General features: G+C 32.6%; 1 protein-coding gene across 2 annotated transcripts; it reads right to left on the minus strand.

Annotated features, from left to right (window-relative positions):
• Nucleotides 1-798: 798 nt before the first annotated feature.
• GAPcenA (GTPase activating protein and centrosome-associated) lies at nucleotides 799-17,354 on the minus strand. 2 transcript variants are annotated; one of them, XM_077441880.1, is made up of 25 exons: nucleotides 17,171-17,354; nucleotides 15,082-15,239; nucleotides 11,452-11,679; nucleotides 11,055-11,190; nucleotides 10,763-10,949; nucleotides 10,527-10,691; nucleotides 7,472-7,506; nucleotides 7,220-7,401; nucleotides 7,002-7,124; nucleotides 6,800-6,922; nucleotides 6,555-6,727; nucleotides 6,218-6,474; nucleotides 6,049-6,139; nucleotides 5,829-5,973; nucleotides 5,567-5,755; nucleotides 5,350-5,475; nucleotides 5,162-5,272; nucleotides 4,954-5,084; nucleotides 4,761-4,882; nucleotides 4,583-4,686; nucleotides 4,379-4,501; nucleotides 4,250-4,310; nucleotides 3,276-3,385; nucleotides 3,112-3,208; nucleotides 799-3,029 (listed from the first exon to the last, which is right to left on the minus strand). In XM_077441880.1, the coding sequence occupies exons 2-25, from the start codon at nucleotides 15,229-15,231 to the stop codon at nucleotides 2,677-2,679; spliced, it is 3,522 nt and encodes a 1,173-aa protein (XP_077298006.1). In that variant the 5' UTR covers nucleotides 15,232-15,239; nucleotides 17,171-17,354; the 3' UTR covers nucleotides 799-2,676. The 2 variants fall into 2 exon arrangements, with proteins under 2 accessions (XP_077298006.1, XP_077298005.1); XM_077441879.1 differs by having other exon boundaries at nucleotides 11,040-11,190.
• Nucleotides 17,355-19,676: the final 2,322 nt, after the last annotated feature.

The following is a 19,676-nucleotide window of genomic DNA, read 5'->3' on the forward strand; positions in this document are numbered from 1 at the left end:
AATATTGTGGCGGCTCGCTTATACGACATGGTCGAGTTTGGTTGCCTTCCTGCGAGTGGGGACCAACCCGGCTGGGTTCGGACAGCTGCTACTCACTCTGTCTTCAGCTGTGATATAATAAACACGTGCATTAACATGCCAGTCGTCTCATTCGTCCATCCTCCATACTGGTGACCCCCACGTAATAATTTTTTCTCCCCACGTAATAATTTTTTCTCTTTGTGTAACAATAATTTTTTTCTTTTGGTAAAATTTGTTTCTTTGTAATTTTGGTATCGCTGATGCTGGGGGGGGAGTGATGTGGCGGCTCGCTTATACGACATGGTCGAGTTTGGTTGCCTTCCTGCGAGTGGGGACCAACCCGGCTGGGTTCGGACAGCTGCTACTCACTCTGTCTTCAGCTGTCATATAATAAACACGTGCATTAACATGCCAGTCGTCTCATTCGTCCATCCTCCATAATATAAACAGCGTAAACATGGCGAATCTAATAGTAAATATTTATTTGTTTTTTTATTAAATTTATTTGAATCGAAAAAAATATAATATTCAACCAATTTGGTTGTCGTCATAGAAACCTTGTATTGTTTATGAAGTTCCCAACCAAAGATACTTCCATACAAAGTTTCTTTCGAAATTATATATTAGTTTCATTATTATAACTTCACTACTATATTGATTTAGTTTTCACTATTTATTTGCAACCACTGAATATAATCAGTGCTTACAATATGACTAGTATTCTATTAATTATATCTATAAGAGAACACAGGAAAATAAAAACAATTTTTATTATTTCATGTATTTTATATTATAGTCATGAGATCATGATTACGCATTTACATTAGGCCAACATTTATATAAAATAAAAAAGGTTCCATTCCAAATAATAAATTGACGATGTTCGATCATCAACTTTATCACACAAAAATGTAAAATGACATATTTTTTTAATTGTTACATTTCAACTCATGTGGATAAAAGTTTGATATGCACATTAGAAAATCTACTAACGTCAAAAAATCGTGGTTATTTTGCCACAAATATTGATCCATCAAACTAGATAAATAATAAACGACTACATGACATAAAAAAAATACAAAAATTATCACATGATATAAAAATATAAAATATGCAGTTAAGCAATTGAGTAAAACTTAATTTTACTAAATCAACAAAATAAAAAACTGATGGATGTTTGTAGTGAAGAACAAAAAAAAGTTTATTTTGATGGCACTATTTCAAATAGCATGAAGAATACAAAAATAAAAATTGAAAAAAAAGTAAATTACAATATCTACATGTGCTATATTTTGATTAAAAAAATATACATATGTATTTACGTTTTGATTTTTATATATATTTTTTTATATGTATTATAAATAAATTTATTTGCGAAAGACAATAATTTCGTATTTTTGTGTTAAATTATAAACAAAACGTAAAATAAATAAATGTAATATAAAATATACAATGATAACATTCGATAATCTAGTCCTATCAGATACATTGTTAATTTTTTAAGAAAAACTTACAAATATGGCCGTACGTACTTAAATTAATGATGATTACATTACACAACAGTTACTAAATGTGCCTGATAATAATACTACATTGAATTTGAGTGTTAATACAACAAAAAATGAGAATTAATATATCAGGTGGTAAGAAAAAACAATGAGTAAGCTGCCAAAACAGAAACATCTAAATAAAACAAAGATTTAGGCCTTTCAGGGCGATAAAAATAATTTCAATATGTAAACAAAGTTTTATAAAAATTTGAATTATGGCATTGGTATCCATTCGATATAAAATGCCAATTTTCAAATGAATATGCAAATCAATCAAATTTAGGTGCGTTTGATATATTGCTGTTGTTATCCTCTACAAATTCTCACAATATATGTATATATATATTTTATTATTTCTCATTTGACAATATACAATCAATAGAGATAGATTCTTTCACATCCAAAATAAGCATAAATATACTATTACTATCTGAATGAACCTTACGTTACATTCTGAACATATCACTAAGCAAAAAATATTTAAATGCACAATTAGGATTACTTTTCTGACGCTTTACATTTGGCGATTAAAAAAAAATGAAGTGGTAACGTCATGGTGAATACCAATAAAAACAAAAAACCAAAAAAAACCTTCAAAATCTGTAAATAATAAACAAAAGGCTCAAGTATTAAAACACCCAAGTATTGAGCCAAATTCATTAGCAAAAGAAATGGATCGTCAAATGCAAATTTCAACTATAAATTTTATCGTTATTTAAAAAGAAAATCTTTATAAGATATGACACATTAATATACTTTCCAAAGTGGTGATATTTTTTTGTGATTTAACTATGCAAACAACAATCATTCCCCACAGCGTATTCACCTAATGACAATGATCACGCGATATTTCCATATCGATCATACATATTTCTCTGCCGCAGCTCAACTAGCAATCGTGCAGATTTGTATGTATGTATGTTTATAAAAATATATTTAAAAACGAGGACGATTGAGACTGATGATTTGTCATAGAAATGTTGTATGATACAGATTTACACATTAAGAAGTATTTCACAAAATATACCAACTATGAAGGAAAGATACAAAAGAGTAATAAAAATTATCACATATATGTATGATCACTACGGCTAAATGGAAATTATCATCCGATTGATGAATCGATCACCGCACTACTTACATCTTGACTTTTGCGTGAAAACTTTTTATCGTCGTATTGTTTTTGATTGGCCGACAGATTCAAGTCGGCTAACATCGAATGGTGTTTGGTGATGTCGCGATTTCTCAGCATCCGTGGACTGTGCGGTTCCGAGTCGCGTCTTTGATGTGCATCCATACTGTACATTTGGTTAGAGAGCGGAAAGCTATCCTGTCTCCTGATTGGTTGTTGATGGGAATTGGACGAATATGACTGACCAGTTTCTGCTGGTACAAATGATGAAGACAGGTAGGTTTGAAATGTTGGACGACTATTCTGGGCAGCTTCTTTTATAGAACCTGTAATCGTAATTATATAAATCTACGTAGCTTGTAATAACTGCAAGTGAATATAAAATTTAAATCTACAGTAATATTTTACCTAAGGTTCTGGAAAGCCAAGGAGGCCAGGACTGTTTCTGATTTGCTATGGCTGTTTGGCATTCAGCTACTGCAGTGTTCAACTGATGCGTTAGTTCCTGAATAACAATAATCATTTTAAAAGAACAATAAAATACAAATATAGTCTATAAAATTTATACGTACTTGATTCGTACATTGGGCTTCAACGTGAGCTAACTTCACTTGTGCCAACTCTAGCTCCAATTCTCGTATTCGCTCTTGAGGACCAATATCACTTTCTGCAACAACTTGAGCTACGGATTGAAATAATTATACTATATATATATATATATATATATATATATATATATATATATATATATATAATTTAAATTATTAACATAGTGTCATTACAGGTTACCCCAAAGCTACACAAATGGTTTTTAACTTGTACATATATAAATTTATAGATTATAATTTTAAAATTATATTCAAATAGAATAAAACCAGCAGAATAGACTAGTGGCTATCATATAATGCTTTGAACGGAGCGATCACGACAGACCTTGAATTTGTGAATCCAGGTCGATCGGTGCCTATCAAAGTTTGCCAATTTATCTGATTTTCATTGAAACGGTTCCAACAAATTGGCAACCTTACCCATTTTCTCGCAAAATCTCGAGTTTTCAGCAATCTCGAATTTCACTGAATTGTATAAAATGCTGCAAATTTACAAATTTCACCATAGATGTCTCTGTGGATATTAATTGATATGTATTTATGGACTTTGTATAATAATACTAATAATATTTGTATCAAATGTACAATGTTACTGGCCAAGAAGGCGCATTGGGGTTACCAGTTAGGCCTTCCTGGTATAAATTAAAAAGATAAAATAAAATAGGGGTGACAAATAGTACATTGGTTGGTTGCCAATTTAGTGAGGAGCCGTTTCAGCAATGAAATCAGATAAATTGTCAAACTCTGATAGGAAACGATCGGCTTCACAAATATCCGAGTCTGACCAGCAGCACTGCAGAAATAGAAATATAATAAATTCTTTTCAATCGAGGTCAAACCAGGACTCGAACCCGTGACCTCTCAATGGTTATCAGTAACGCAACCACTGAGCTATAATTAATACAAAAGATTGAAAAATTATGGTCAAAACTGCTTACTTCTTTTGTTATCTTCCGAATTCAGTTTATTACTACATGTATTGCAGCCTCGGATAGCATCCTGTAATAAAAATCACATCTGTAAAATATGCACAATCTTTATATCAGTATATAAATTAATATTATTACTTTAGTAGCAGATAATTGTTGATCTAAGCGACTGCAAATATCCTTATATTCTTGAACAATTGCAGCACTTCGAGCCGCATCACACATGGCCCTTTCTGAATCACGCCTGAGTGTTTCTCTAATCTATGAAATACAATAATGCATATCGATAAATACACAAAATTTTAATCAATACATATGAATATATTTATAATTAAAACAAACCTCTGTTAATTGTGTATTTAAAGTAGTTTTATCTTGCATTAACTGTTCATTTATTTTTCTCAAATGGTCAAGCTCGTTACCCATCTGCTCTGTTTCTGTCACTTCTAAAATAAAAACATCATAATGTAACATAATGTAATACTTTATGATGATTTTTTTCAATAGATGAATAATGAACCTTTGGTTAAATTCACAAAGTCTTGCTGATATTTAGCTAGACGTTTGACTTTAATGCTGCAAGCATGTTTCAAAATCTGTCGAGACACTTCCTCTGCTCGACATTTTTTCGGTAATGTTACTCTAAAATGAAATTAATCACATTAGTGAAATACTAAATATACATATTTAAATATTAAAAAATAGATAAAAACCTAAAATATTTTAGGATGCCTTCAAAGTCTAACTGCATCAAATCTTTTTTTGATTTTGCAAGAAGTGCTAAGGCAACTTGGAATAAAGTGTCCATGCCTTGTAAAAGGAAGATATCCACTATATGAAACACCTAAAAGAATAAAGTCAACATTAATAACATGTAAAACTAATAAAGATTTAAATAGCATGTTAGTCACAAGGACTCACTAGTGGCAAAGGAAATCTTGCAGTGAACAATGTGAGAAACCACTGTGATGCAAACATGTGTGGTTCAACACCCATATTTGCAAAATGATTTCGAAGATCTTCCATATGTTCCTAAAATGTAAACGTTATAATCAAACATTCCAAATATGAAATATAATTTTACAGATTCTAGATTTTTAGCGGCAAACCTCCATAAGTCGGTGCAATTGATACAATCTTAAAGTGAGGACTTCAAATCCGTCTTTATACAATTCCCTCAATCCATAGCTATACATGAGTTTAACTAAAACGCAGAATGCTTGTTCTTCTGGCATCTATTTAAAATAAATTAAACGTTAAAAATGAAATCAGTACATTGAGAAAGTAATTTGAAAAAATCTCAATCAAAACTGTAGAAATACTAACGTGAAGTAGTAAAGTGGCAGCAACAAAACTTAAACCTTGACAATAGCCGACTTCAGAGTCATGGACGGCATAAGCACGAGCCAATCTCAGCAAAGAATCTTGTCCGAAGCCTCCGACTTCACGGAAATGATCGTGAGCTGGAAACGTGCGAGCAATATCTCTTTGGATGACACTTTCACAAGGACAATCCTGCAATAAGACCACACATTAATTTACAGAAAAGACAAATAAACATATATAAGAAGTAGTATAATATGAATACTTTTGTAATTAATAGTCTGTACGTGTCCATGAGGCTTCGGTCAGTGTCAACATCGGCCAATCTTTGCCAAACTTCTCCTCTTAAAGCTTCGGGCACACCGAGTTTCACTAGCCCGCTCAATGCCTTTGGTCTTTCACCGTTCCAGCTAAAAGAACAAGCAATTAATTAATTTAAAATATTATTTTATAGAAAATTGGTTTTAAATCTGAAACTAATGTACCTTTTCAATACTTGAGCCCAATTTTCCAAAACATCAACACAACAATCTTTGGAAACTTCTCCAGTGCCACTCAAAAGTGGTTCATCACCATCTAAAATTCACATTTTTCTATCAAAACTATTTTTTTTTCCATAATTTTACCAGTATTTGGTGAAGTAAAAAACAGTACCTGAAACATCATCATCAGGACTTGTTGCAACAGGTTGCAGAGGCGATGGCAATAGATTATAAAGACTAAGCGTCAAATTTAATCTACTCCTATCTAATTCTCCTGATGTTTCCAGGGTGACTACTTCGTATTGAGTACCATATGCATCAATCGTTTCTTTGAGATTTATAAAGAACTGTTGAATCAATGGTTTTTTGGAATAATACCAAAATCTTTCTGTTGATGGATATACTTTAACGGGCGTTTCAATAATGAGCCTGAAAGAATATAATTTTATTAAATAATATTTGAAAAACCAGAAATTTTCAATATGAATAAAAACTAATTGTGTTAATACCTAATAGGTTCTCTCATTCCTCGTATGACAAGGTCAACAGCAATAGTGATATACACAGGAAGAGGATCCTGTGTTCCAACATTCAAAGCTGATAATGCCGATTCCGTTGTATCCCAAAAAGCACTAATACTACAAGAGGTTCCAGCTGTATTTCCAGTACCTCCACCACTCACCTACACAATTACAGCAATTAAAATTGCACACAGTAATTTTTATCAATAATTGATTAGTAAACAAAAAATTACCATTTCTAATAATTGCATATCGGAATGTTTAACGTTTCTACCAGGTGCGAGCAAAACACCAAAGCATCTCTCTATTACTAGTCCGCTGCCAGGTAGTTGCATTTGTGACATATTTAAGTTTGACTGAAACATTAATAAAAATAATACCTTAAGAACAGCTCATCTATAATAAAACAATCTAAACCGATGCCACTGATTTTACCTGTGCATCATTACCCGCCGGTGCATTGGGTGAAACTTGTTGGACGGTTATTGCTACTTGTTTGTCTACACCAGCACGTAGCTTAAAACCTACACGCTCCTTCGGCACAACACTGAATGTGCCCTAAAATAAAGGAAATAAAAAAAAATTAACATCATCCCAATGCTATTACATATACATATGTACCTGTAAGAATAACGGAATTTATTCCATATAACCTTTGTATCGCTCTCCCTTATTTCCATACTGCACTCCAATACGTGCATAAATTGTCGAGAGGATGTGAAATCCGGATTAGGGTTTCCGGGTGCCGAAAAAAGAGAACCGCTCATGGTGCATTCGCTAGTGAGAGAAGAAGTCATCGATCGTGGGACTCGTTCGAATGCTTTTGCAAAGCAACCTATAAAATTGCATGGTGGAATTAGCAGTATTGTAAAAATTGAGAAAATAACTGGGTAGTTAAAACTTACTTGAAACTTGAGAAACAGCCTCAGCAATATGGCACCTGTTAAAAAAAAGAAGATATTTATAAATGCTTACACAAAATGAAATAAATTTTACATAAAAGCAATTGAGATAAAAAGAGGAATATTCTCTGCAAAACAGTGTTTGGTTTTTTTTATCATAATCAATTTCCTTCACTTGGAATAGTTGTAGTTTTGGAAAAAAAATGTATGGTAATTATCTATGAGTGAATACATACTGTCATAAAAACAGGGCTGTGGAGTCGGACTCGCGAAGTTAGAGGATTTCAAGCAGTCGGAGTCGTAAACAACTCTGACTCCTTCTTTTATTATTTTCTTTAACTAATAGTATTACTGTATGTATCAAATAGAGTCTCCAATTTTGATAAATTGAAATTTAGCAATTTCTTTATAAAAATCATGAATTTAAATTACATTATTAATAAGAGTACGTAAGAGTATGTGTTGTGGCCAAAACAGATTGTTTCCTCCATCTCATAATTTATTTTTATTAAAATTATTTGTTTGTGTATGAAATTGGTGGATCCGCGACAAATCCCTCATGGACCTAACACTCAACGACATAACGCGCACGACATATCGCTCACGCGAAAAAATCACTCATGGACATTATACTCACAGATGGTAATGTCCGTGAGCGATGTCTCAAACGAAAGTTGAAATAAGACTGAATGTACTTTACCTATAATATCCCGTAAAAAAGGAACGTGTGGTTTTTCCCTTATTTCGAAAAGGTAGCGTCTACTATTGCTAAAAAGATTGCTACTAACCCTTTTTGTCTTCCAGTGCACCGGAAGACAAAAATAATAAATCAATGTGAATAAATTGAGATTAAGCCGGTTAGTACATATGTATTTTATTTATTTATCTGTGATAGGATAGTGCGAATTCGTCACGATACGTTTAATTGAGATTTGGAATAATTCTTGTGTAAAAAATTACGTTTTTGTAAGTACGAATAATTCCGTGAGCGGTTTGTCGCGTGAGCGTTTTGTCCCGTGCGCGTTATGTCGCGTGAATGACATGTCGTGCGCGTTATGTCGTGAGTGTTAAGTCCTTGACCGATTTGTCGTGACACCGAAATTATACACACACACACACCCTATGAATGTACTTTTTATTTATACTATGTATTTCCTTACCAATAATTTAATAAATTGGGTTACATGTCAAATTGTAGTGCTATAGTTTTACATTGTGAAAATCGCTATTATTTTTATTACTAAAAATTTTATTCTTTTCAAGAAAAGTCGATCTTACTAAAATCGTTCAAGTTAGAGTTGGAGTCGGTAAATTTTGTAGCGACTCCACAGCCCTGAAAATAACAATAATAAAATGCTATGGGAATGAAAAATATAATAGTATTTACATTGATAATAATGGTATGGAAGGTGAATATTTATTTCCATATACATACATACATATACATACTGTAAGTAGAAGGTTTTTATGATTTTTTTTAAACTTATAGATAAGTTATCCTCCATTTGCGTTTACAATACACTTTATCAAGATAAGCAATAAAAGTGCAAATATTCCATTCATGGTTATTTAACCCTTTGGCTGCTACGAGGTTTTTCAATGTCCAAGCGAAAAATGCTAACATTTGTAATTATTTTGAAAAAAAAAAAATATAATATTTTTTTTTACATACTTACTTCGCCGAACACTCGTAATTTTTATAATACTTTATATACATTTTTAAGCAGTCGTGGACTCGTGCTCTCTCTTTCTGTCTTGCTTTTACATGCGTGCGTGCGAAAGAGATACCTACATATATACACTAAATAAGTTTTGACAATTGTTTTCCGACGCTTTATTCTTTTCAATAATCTATTTTTAGATATCGATGTATCCTTACAACATGCGATATATTCGAAACAGGTAGCGGTCTTTCTCTCTTTCTTTCTTGGTTTTAATTGTGTACGTATGAGCGAGACACACAAGGATGCGAAGTTTCTAATAATCAAATAATTTTTCAACATGTATCATAAACATTTTGTATGCATTTCAGTTGCATTTGATTGATTGCATGAATTCGTGACGTCTCGTGACCTATATAATTGAAAGCGGATTTCTATTGTTTTTTGCCATTTATTTTAACTCTGCAAAATGATATCGGACAGTGAAAGTGATGAAAGCGAAATAATAGCTCCTCGCCGAGGAACTCGACAAATCAGCAGCTCTACTGATTCTGAAAATGGATTTATCGACAATAATCAATTCCCAAGTAATAACTCCTTATATGACATTGACAATGAACCCGAAATTTACTTTGATGATGAACCCGAAATTGAAGAGCTTTTATTTAAAAAAATGATAAATATTTATAAAGCTTGATTGAAAAATAAATATAAATACGTATATAAAAAAAATGTTTCGTGCCACTGATGCGCTGGTGGCTCAAAGAAAGTATTGAAATACGACAATTAATGACGTCAACAACGATCGTCGTAGCAATCTTCGCCGATTTCAAAACAACGATTTATCGTTGTTGTAGCAGTCAAAGGGTTAAATACAACAAAGTTGATAAATAACAGGAATGTTCATGTACATATGTATGTGCCTGTGTATGATTTCCAGAACCAATGTATTTTATTATTTATATTTTCCATGATGCTATTATAGGTTGCCCCTGAGCGATACCTATGGTATTAAACTGGTACATATATATGTAATATCATATTCAAATAGTGGTGATATAGTGGGTAGCATGGTTTTGCCAATTTGTCGAGGAACAGTTTCAACAATGAAACCAGATAAATTGGCAAACTCTGACAGTAAGCAATCGACTTGGAGTCACAAATATCCAAGACTGACCAGCAGTAATACTTCCCAATAAATTCTTTTCAATCGGGGTCAACCCAAGGTTTAAACCTGGGAGCCTCTTGGTGGTTACCATCAACGCAACCACCAAGCTATACTGCTGGCTGGTTGCTGATATTTATATATGTACAGTCAGAATTTTGACTTGGATTATCTGATAGCTTATCAACCCAACCCTGACAAAACCAGAGTACAATATTCATGAATAATATACCTGAAAACATGACACTGAAAAATAGCAGACTCTTTGGTATCTCCATGGGACCAGGTGAATGCAAAACAAGGAGCTTGTGGAGTAGCAGCAGCTCCTCTAGCGTAAAATAATATTCTATGAACAGCATATCTAGCCATAACAGCATTTGTAGCAGCATCATAGAGTCTGAAATATACAAAATAATCATAAACTTATACTCGCCACAGAAATATGATGTTAAATAAGAAAATAATTACACTACTAATCCTTGGGAACATGTAGGTATGGAAACGGCAACGGCTATCCCCATTTGACTCTCTCGTTGTTCGCTCAATATCGCCATATTCCTCTGGATCTCTAGTTCAGATTTGGGGGCGTTAATAGCAGCCGCTCCGAGATAACTAACACCACTAAAAACTGTACATTCTTGGTCGACATCTGAAACTAAAATTTATTTCAATTAAACTTTCACTTCATTGAAAATTCATACAGCAAAATTCAATATACCAAAAAAATATAAACAAAAATCATTACTTTTACTTCTTTTACCTTCTTCATCACTGTCAGTCGGTTTCATGTGATCTTGCTTTTCCTTAGGAGACTGTGGCGTCATTGGAGAGACATCTGCTTTACCGACGTCTACATCCTGATAAAACTTTGATCCGCCTACATGTTTGCAGGTGTCCTGAAATTATACCAAAGCATATCGAATTTAAATTAAAATAATTATAAATAAGTTCACCAATACTTCAATTAAAACCCACAACAAAAATATAATTGTATATGCACTGTGTGTTGTGCATCGCGATACTTGTGGGAATGAGTCAATCGCCATTGGCAAGCATAGAGCGATAAGCGATCAGTAACCATATTATTTATATATCAAATAAAAAAAATATGCCATAAAATTATGTAGAACTACGATATGAAAATAAAATAAACTTACTGCGGGCGTTTGAGCCTTATCAGTTTTGACATCCTCGACATCCAAATTATCCAACGAGCAGAAACCAGTGCCGTCGGTCATACTAGATGAACTCATGCTGCTGCAGATGTTGAGATCCGAAATCTCACGGCACAAATCTAAAGTATTAGAAGTACTCGATGCTTCGACGAATGAATCTTTACGTTTCAATTTATCTTCGGTAGTAGGCGTTTGAGTCTCTAGCAGTACCTGAAAGTATTAATTGAAAGGTAAATTTATAATACACGTCTTAAAAAAACATTTTCAATAAATAGAACCGTTTAAATGTTAATATTGAAACATAACAATCAATTACACGTTTGCACTGTTAAATCGTGAAACCAGAACTAAAATTTCCATAACAGATAATCATTGACACGTTTAATGTATTCATAAATTGGATGTATGTATGTGTAATATGTGGGGCATATGTTTTTGACGTTATGGGAGTTGATAAAAAATACAACAAGATCGTAGCCAATAATCATAAACGTAAAATATAATTTTTTTTATCAATACTTTCTATTTTATTTACAAGTTAAGATTTTATAATATTTTTAATTCTGCGGAATATGTTATTGATAGCTGGAATTACATACATAAATCTTTTATACACAAAATAAAAATAAATCAAAAAGAAGCAACAACATAGTTATTTACTATCAATTTGGAAGATAATCTTCTAGAGCAGTACTAAGCAACCAGTATGCCAGGAGACAATAATAGATTTGCCATGTCATCCTCTTCAACATCTTTGATTTTGAAAACCCGTGTTTGTGTGTCAACAGCAACATTTGTTTTTTAGCAATGCTAAAGCCATATACATGTCAAATTAACATGTGAATTTAGAGATGACTATCTAATTTAAGCCAAGTTCCTTTATTTTATCTATCCTCAAGTGCGTATGGTCAATAGTTCGAAAAATGTTTTCATTCGAAGATTTGGGTGGTTTTAGATTAAAAAAAAAAGCCTATGAATTTCATCTAAACGTTTTTTAAATTGTTTTTTAAGCTTAGAATATGCTCATATTGCTATTCGGTTGTGGTCACCAAATTTTATAACGAGAGTTTGCTCACAATATTTGGTATACAAAATTTTATGTGAAATATATTTAATTAACCCAAAATATATTTAATTGCAATCGAAAAACAATTTTTATATCAATCAAAGTGCCAGGACGGCGACCTGGCTCAAAAAGAAGTACCAGGAGGCGACCTGGTCTGACCTGGGCCGACTATACCACGGCATGTATCGATTAAAAAAATATATATTAATGTAGCTTTTGTATGAAAAGATTTTTATAAATACAAAATATTATTAAATTGTGGTGTACATGGAATTCTGAGAAAGCCAAAGGTGAGAAAAGGTTGCGGAGCACTGTCCTAGATTGACACATGTTTTTCTTTCCTTATTTTCATATACATTATCATTTTCCTTATTATAAAATGTAGATAATAAATAAATATACATTTTAACTACATATGCATATGTATACATAAATTATTGATAATGAAACTTTAATCTTTTCCTTTACTTTTTTTAGATATTAAACTATCAATGATACATATCTGCTAACTTAAATATAATATATAACTTTTAATTAGATTTTTATCTGAAAGTTTAAGATTTTTAATAATTTACAAAGTAGCAAATTTAATATTAAATAAAAGAATAACAAATACATCAAGAACGAGACAATATAGTAAATATTTCTGGTTTGATGATTTTACCATACAGGACGTTTCCAGACATGAACTTTGCGGACAGATTTTTATGTACACGATCTATGTGTAGGTACACTGACTATTCCGGACATTGATTATTCCGGACACTGATTTTTTCGTACATGATTTTTGCGAACACTGATTATTTCAGTAGGCAATAATGTAAGCGTTCGGATTGTTCCACCTCCGAGTTAATCAGTTATATATTAAACTAGTGTTGTGCCTGTTGAAATTTCAACGGGTGGTTTCGGGAACTAATTGATACACGATTTAAAATAAGGTAATACGTGTAGTTATAATTAATCGGAATCAGAACTCAAACAGAAATCGGGATCTGGAACTGAAACTAGAATCCGGATCCGGAACTGAAAAAGGAATTCAGATTCGGAACTGGAAAATGAATCCGGAACTGGAATTGTAAAAGGAATAGAAATCGCATTCGAAATCGATGCATAATAATACATCCTAGCATTCTAAATTCTTGATTAATTAAATAATTAGATTAATTAATTAAATAATTAGATTAATAAATTCGATTAATTAATTAAATAATTCGATTAATTAATTAAATAATTCGATTAATTAATTAAATAATTCGATTAATTATTTAAATAATTCGATTAATCAATTAAATAATTATATTAATTAAATAAAAAATAGATTAATTAGATTAAATAATCAAATAATTAGATTAATTAATTAAATAATTAGATTAATTAATTAAATAATGAGATTAATTGAATACATAATTAGATTAATTAATTAAATAATTAGATTAATTAAAATCCAAATTAATAATACATCCTAGCATTCTAAAATTTGTTGTTTTGAAATCTCCATACTGGTTGACTCGTCTGGCACAAACATACACGCATACATCGCGTCCATTTTTATATATATTATATTATTATAATCAGTGTTTGCAAAAATCATGTACAGAAAAATCAGAGTACGGAGAGATTGTGTCCGGAAAAATCACCAATATTTCCATACACTTACAAAACAAAATCGATAATTGTAATTAAATAGTTGCGATCAATATAAAAACAAGGCAAAAATTCATTGTCATTGTTGAACAGAAAATATAAAATGAAGTAGCATGTAAATCAATTAACATAATTACTCTTTAAAAGGCGAGAGCGGATATAACAATGCTTCAACACAATAAAGAGATGACGAATGACTAATTTTTTTATTGTCATACTTTTGAGGTTTACTCACATAGACACAACATTTACATAACTTAAATACATATATATTATATGTTTGTACGTTGAAAGTTCAAATCACTAAAATCACTATAGATAAAATAGCTCATTCGTTTATAGAAATTCAAAGTTAAAAATATGTAAATATAAGTTTTTTTTACTATGGTTTAAATTGAATGGAAACCGTTAAACCGTTATATTGAAAAAGTGGCATAAGTCCACTTTTTTTCATTTCGAGAAACATTTTTCAAAACATATAATGATATGCGTTTAACAATGTTTAAAAATACTAGTAGCCTGTAATACGTTTACTCTGCTTTTCCAAGATTCTGGACATATTGAATTAAAATAAGTGATAACAATTTGTGAATTAGGTCAAACAAAAATAGTGTTTTCAGTTTTGAAAATTGAATTTCAGCCACTTTAAAATATAGCGGCTCATATTATATTTTAAATGCCAAAAAGTTATTGGTTCAAAGAAAAACACCAACAATCGTTCACTTCATCAAACGTCAATGAAACAAGATTAAAAGCGACATACCATAACATTCATTGTACATATTAAGTAGGTCGTCGTAAAATCGTTGAAATAACAATTCGCATTGACTCACTGCAGAATTGACAAATGCGTGATTCATGCTCTGTTATTGAAGTTCATTTCTAAAATGCAGATTACTTACTTCGGTCAATGTTCTTTCCAGTTCGGTTGTAGTAGTTTCAATCTGAAGTTTGGGGTTTACCGGGGGTTTGCTAGCAGACGTCGTCACAAATTCGTATTCGTCGCTCGTCGCCAGGGATTCATCAGATCGAAAGTTGCCATTGCCCTCCATTCCGCAATCTAAAACAAAGATCAATTCGATTTAAAACTAACAGTTTAAAAATTCACATCAAATTTGAACTTTATCATTGATTGAAACAATGTTAAAACATGTATGATAATGTTGATTACTTTTTAAATATTAGGGGGACCGAAAAGTAATCAAAAAAATATTCCCAAATTCCCTATCTGCAATTTTCCCACATGACGAAGATGATCCTGAACTATATAGACCATGGACAGCAAATCTTCAACGATAATTCCTCGACGGTTTCACGAGGATCTGATTCCACCATAGACGTCAGGATATCATCATCTAATTTTTGAGCTCTTCTTTTCGTGCAATCTCCTTGATGTCCCTATTCCTATTTTTAAATTCTTTATACCACTGATGACACTTCTTAAGTTTCAGAATATCCTCCAAGTATCGTTGATTGTTTTCACTGCTTTGTTTGCTTTCATTACTTGGTCTAACATAAACAGCATAAGATGACGCAAGTGCCCTCCCTCTATTATTGGTCTCAACATCCTTCCTCAGGTAGAAATTCTTCTTTTTTAACAGAAACAATAAATTTACAACAATAACTTCAACATAATAACAAAATTTAAGTGTTTACTGGACCGTATCTCAACACAAACTGACTACGAAAGAGCTCGTTGAAAAATTTTGATTACTTTTCAGTCCCCCTAATAATAACAACACAAAAATATTACATGTTCCGTATGTTATTATGTATATTATTTCAGTCCTTATGAAATTGAATTAAAAGAAAAAATAAATAGGCAATATATACATATGTATATGTACTTTTGATTTGCCGATAAGTACATACATTCATATATGATACAAAAATCTGGGAACATTTAAACTACAAACACATACTGTGTGCACAGAAGATTTATATATTCCATCAAGCGTAGAAAGTTTAGCAATTACTGATAATAACCATACTAACCCACTTGTGAAGAGTCTCGGTGATTACAACAAAATGTCTATACCCTTCAGGTATAAACACAGATTACCTAAACACAATCTGCTTTAGGTCATCGACTTTAGAGAGTCTTTAATTAATATTATGTATTAGATGTATTATGAACATTTATAAGGATTGTAAATAGATTTTTGAGCTCTTTTTCCTATTATGCTGTAGATTAACATTAGAATAATATAATACTATGATTACTAACCAAATTAAATTCAATTGTAAAATAGAAAATGATCAGTAGATCAGTAGCTATTAAATAGATATAACATGTATTGTGAACATAATTTCGTAATAATAAAAAGCATTTAAAAATCAAAATCAAATTACTGATACATAGTTTGTTTACAATAATAATAACAGTATATACAGACCAATTATATACCAACTTCATAACAAGATAAATGTGACTTGCCTCATTGCAGTATACAACGAAAAATATAGTCAAAAACACATTTCAAGGCCAGGAATGCATTGGTTATTTTTACGGAGCGGTTAAAATTATAAAGTAGATTCTTATTCCTGAGTTTAAATACAAAATAAGATTTTTTCCAAAGAGTATCTTACATGTATATGTAGTTCATGACCTTTTCGGTATTGACAATGATATACATACATTGTGAGAAAATGTGCAGTATTACAAGTGAATTTTACACTGTTGAAAGTTGCACACTTACTAGACATATTATATGAAGAAATGGTTGAATAAGAAATCATGTAAGTTTCCAATTAGAATTGAACTGTCAAATTGACAGACAGGTCAGCGTATTGAGTGGATGTTATATTGAAGAGACGCTTAACATGGTCGAGCAAAGGCATTGTTTCGACTGACAGGTAAAGTGGCTCAAGGCGAAGGGGTGAAGGTTTAAGGGTGGAGTGGGGTGGGGTGGGGAGAGGCGAATTGAACATGGGGCATATTTAGTCGGCAGGTGTTGACACCTTGACGCTGACGGGGTAGTAGTTTGATACCTCAGAGTCATGGCACTGCAACTGCAAGCTTCGTTAGGGATGGGCGGGTCGAAGGGGTGCTGCAGCCGCCCTCAACGCACCGCACCGCCACTACCGCCGCCGCCGCACGTCACCACCCGCCTGTGCCTCAAATTACCTCGACTAGCACTAGGGGGTAGCCGTAGGGGTGGGAGGTTTCGAGTGTGAGGGGGACACAACACAAATCCGCCACTTGTCAATTCAATACTTTTCGCCACCCATAGCCATCTATTCAATACTACGGGTGACCGTCACCGCACCGAATGTTAAAAAGTCGAAAATGTTCGTTTACCATGCCTTCATATGAAAAACGGTTAGTATATATATATATATATATATATATATATATATATATATATATATATATATATACATATATACTCGTCACGTAGACCCATAAATAATATATATATATGAATGGCGTGCGGTAAAAGTCTCTCTCGCCCCGTCGTACATCCTCACTTAATTTGCGCGAGCAGGATACAACAGGTACAAGAGGAACAGGCTTTTCCTCCCGAATCCTGCGCGCGCACATTAAACAAGTCTGTATGACAAAAAGAGAGATAATTTCACCGCATGCCACTCATATATATTATTTATACGGGTCTACGTGACGAGCCAGAATGTTAAATTACAGAAAACAGAAATATCGGAAGGCAAATATCGAAAATCGAAAGATCAAAAAAAAAAATGGTGCATGGTAAACGGTACGTACTCACGTAATTTGCGCGAGCAGGGTACAACAGGAACAAGAGGAACAGGCTTTTTCTCGCGTATTAATGTGCGCGCGCAGAATACGGTAGGAAAAGCCTGTTCCTTTTGTGCCTGTTGTATCTTGCTCGCGCAAATTAAGTGAGTATGTACCGTTTACCATGCACCATTTTTTTTGATCTTTCGACTTAAGATCTTTCGATTTTCGATCTTTGCCTTCCGATATTTGCATTTTCGGGCGTTTCACATTCGGGTCCGTGAGGTAAACCCATTATTTAAACAATCTTCTATATATGTATATATTGTAACGTAGAGATTAGGTGGGTGGCACTCGTGGACCGAAGGCTTACGAGCGCTAATCACCTGATCTCTCGTTGGCGCCAAAATGTCCTCGCCGAATGATTGAGCCGTATGCAACGGCCAATGGGATCGCCCCACTCAACGACTAATAGTTTACATGTGTTTGTATGTATGTGTGTTGTGCCCAACGGGTATAAATATGGGGCGCTCTCAGCCTGGAGACCATTCCGACCTGGAGCGCCGACGAGAGCACACGAATAAACACCTTCTACAACGCTCCTGCGTCTTTCTCTCCGATTCTGGAAGCCCCCTCTTCACGTACACGCAACAATATATATAAATTAATGTCTGTGTATGTGTTTCGAATAGGCTCCTAAACCACTGAGCTGATTACGATGGAACTTTCAGGATCTGTTGTATGCATGTCCGGGAAGATTACTGTGAAAAAAAAGCACAAAAAAACGGGAACGGAAACGGGAATGAATGTCATTGCAACGCTATAATTTCAAATGTTTTCGCGTCGCGACCAACGTGTACGCTGCCTGGGTTTTTCCGACAAATGGGAACGGGAACGGGAATTGCATCAAGGTATTTTTCTAATTGGAAAAAACAATAATGAGATTTACTATGGGATCTTTTATAAAATATTATATTATTTTATTTTAAAAAGCTATTTGTAAAAAAAAATTATATTATTAGTTATATTAGCACTACTGGCCTTTTATAAACATGCTACGAAATAAGACGAAAATTGCAAAAAAGTTGAATCAGAATAAATATATGTACATTGGTTCGATGATTATTCCACAAAAAAAGATCTCGCGCACGTCACTAAAATCTCATAAAACACAAGATTTATATATTCAGATAAAACCACTAAATTCTCTCACATATATCCGGTTGGTAACCGCTGCTTAAGAGGGATTTGTTTAGATTCAGAAAAGCATAGCTGATGCAAAATATGTTGTTTCATGCTTCCTGATCTAAAATATCATCCTACATTTTCATATATTTTAGAATAGACATTGTTCTTTCGTGTAACTTATATTGTAAAACCTAATTTTTTATGATAAGTATGCAACATATTATTGATTGTGTTATTATTATAATCTTATGACTTAATTTAAGTCATAATTACGAACCTGGCGAACAAGATGCTCGACGGTTAAAAAAAATGTTTCACTATTTTCTATCATTTTATTTGCACTCCCGCTTTCTCGGACAATGGAGAGGTCTATTGTTATTTTATGGAGGCAACTCGACCGCCTATCTCTAGTCATAATTATGTAAAATTTATCTTAAGAGCAAATATAATTAAAAACCTTGAGTGCTGAAGACTTGTCTGAAAATCAGTGACTATCATTTCCTTTTACTAGACATAGAAATAACCTATCAATTTGTTCCTTAAAAAAAAAAAATATATATATATATATATATTCGCAGGAGGACAAATACACTAATTTTGTTTTTCTTTATT

The sequence above is a fragment of the Arctopsyche grandis genome, chromosome 12 (assembly GCF_051622035.1).
Source record: "Arctopsyche grandis isolate Sample6627 chromosome 12, ASM5162203v2, whole genome shotgun sequence".
NCBI lineage: Eukaryota > Metazoa > Arthropoda > Insecta > Trichoptera > Hydropsychidae > Arctopsyche > Arctopsyche grandis.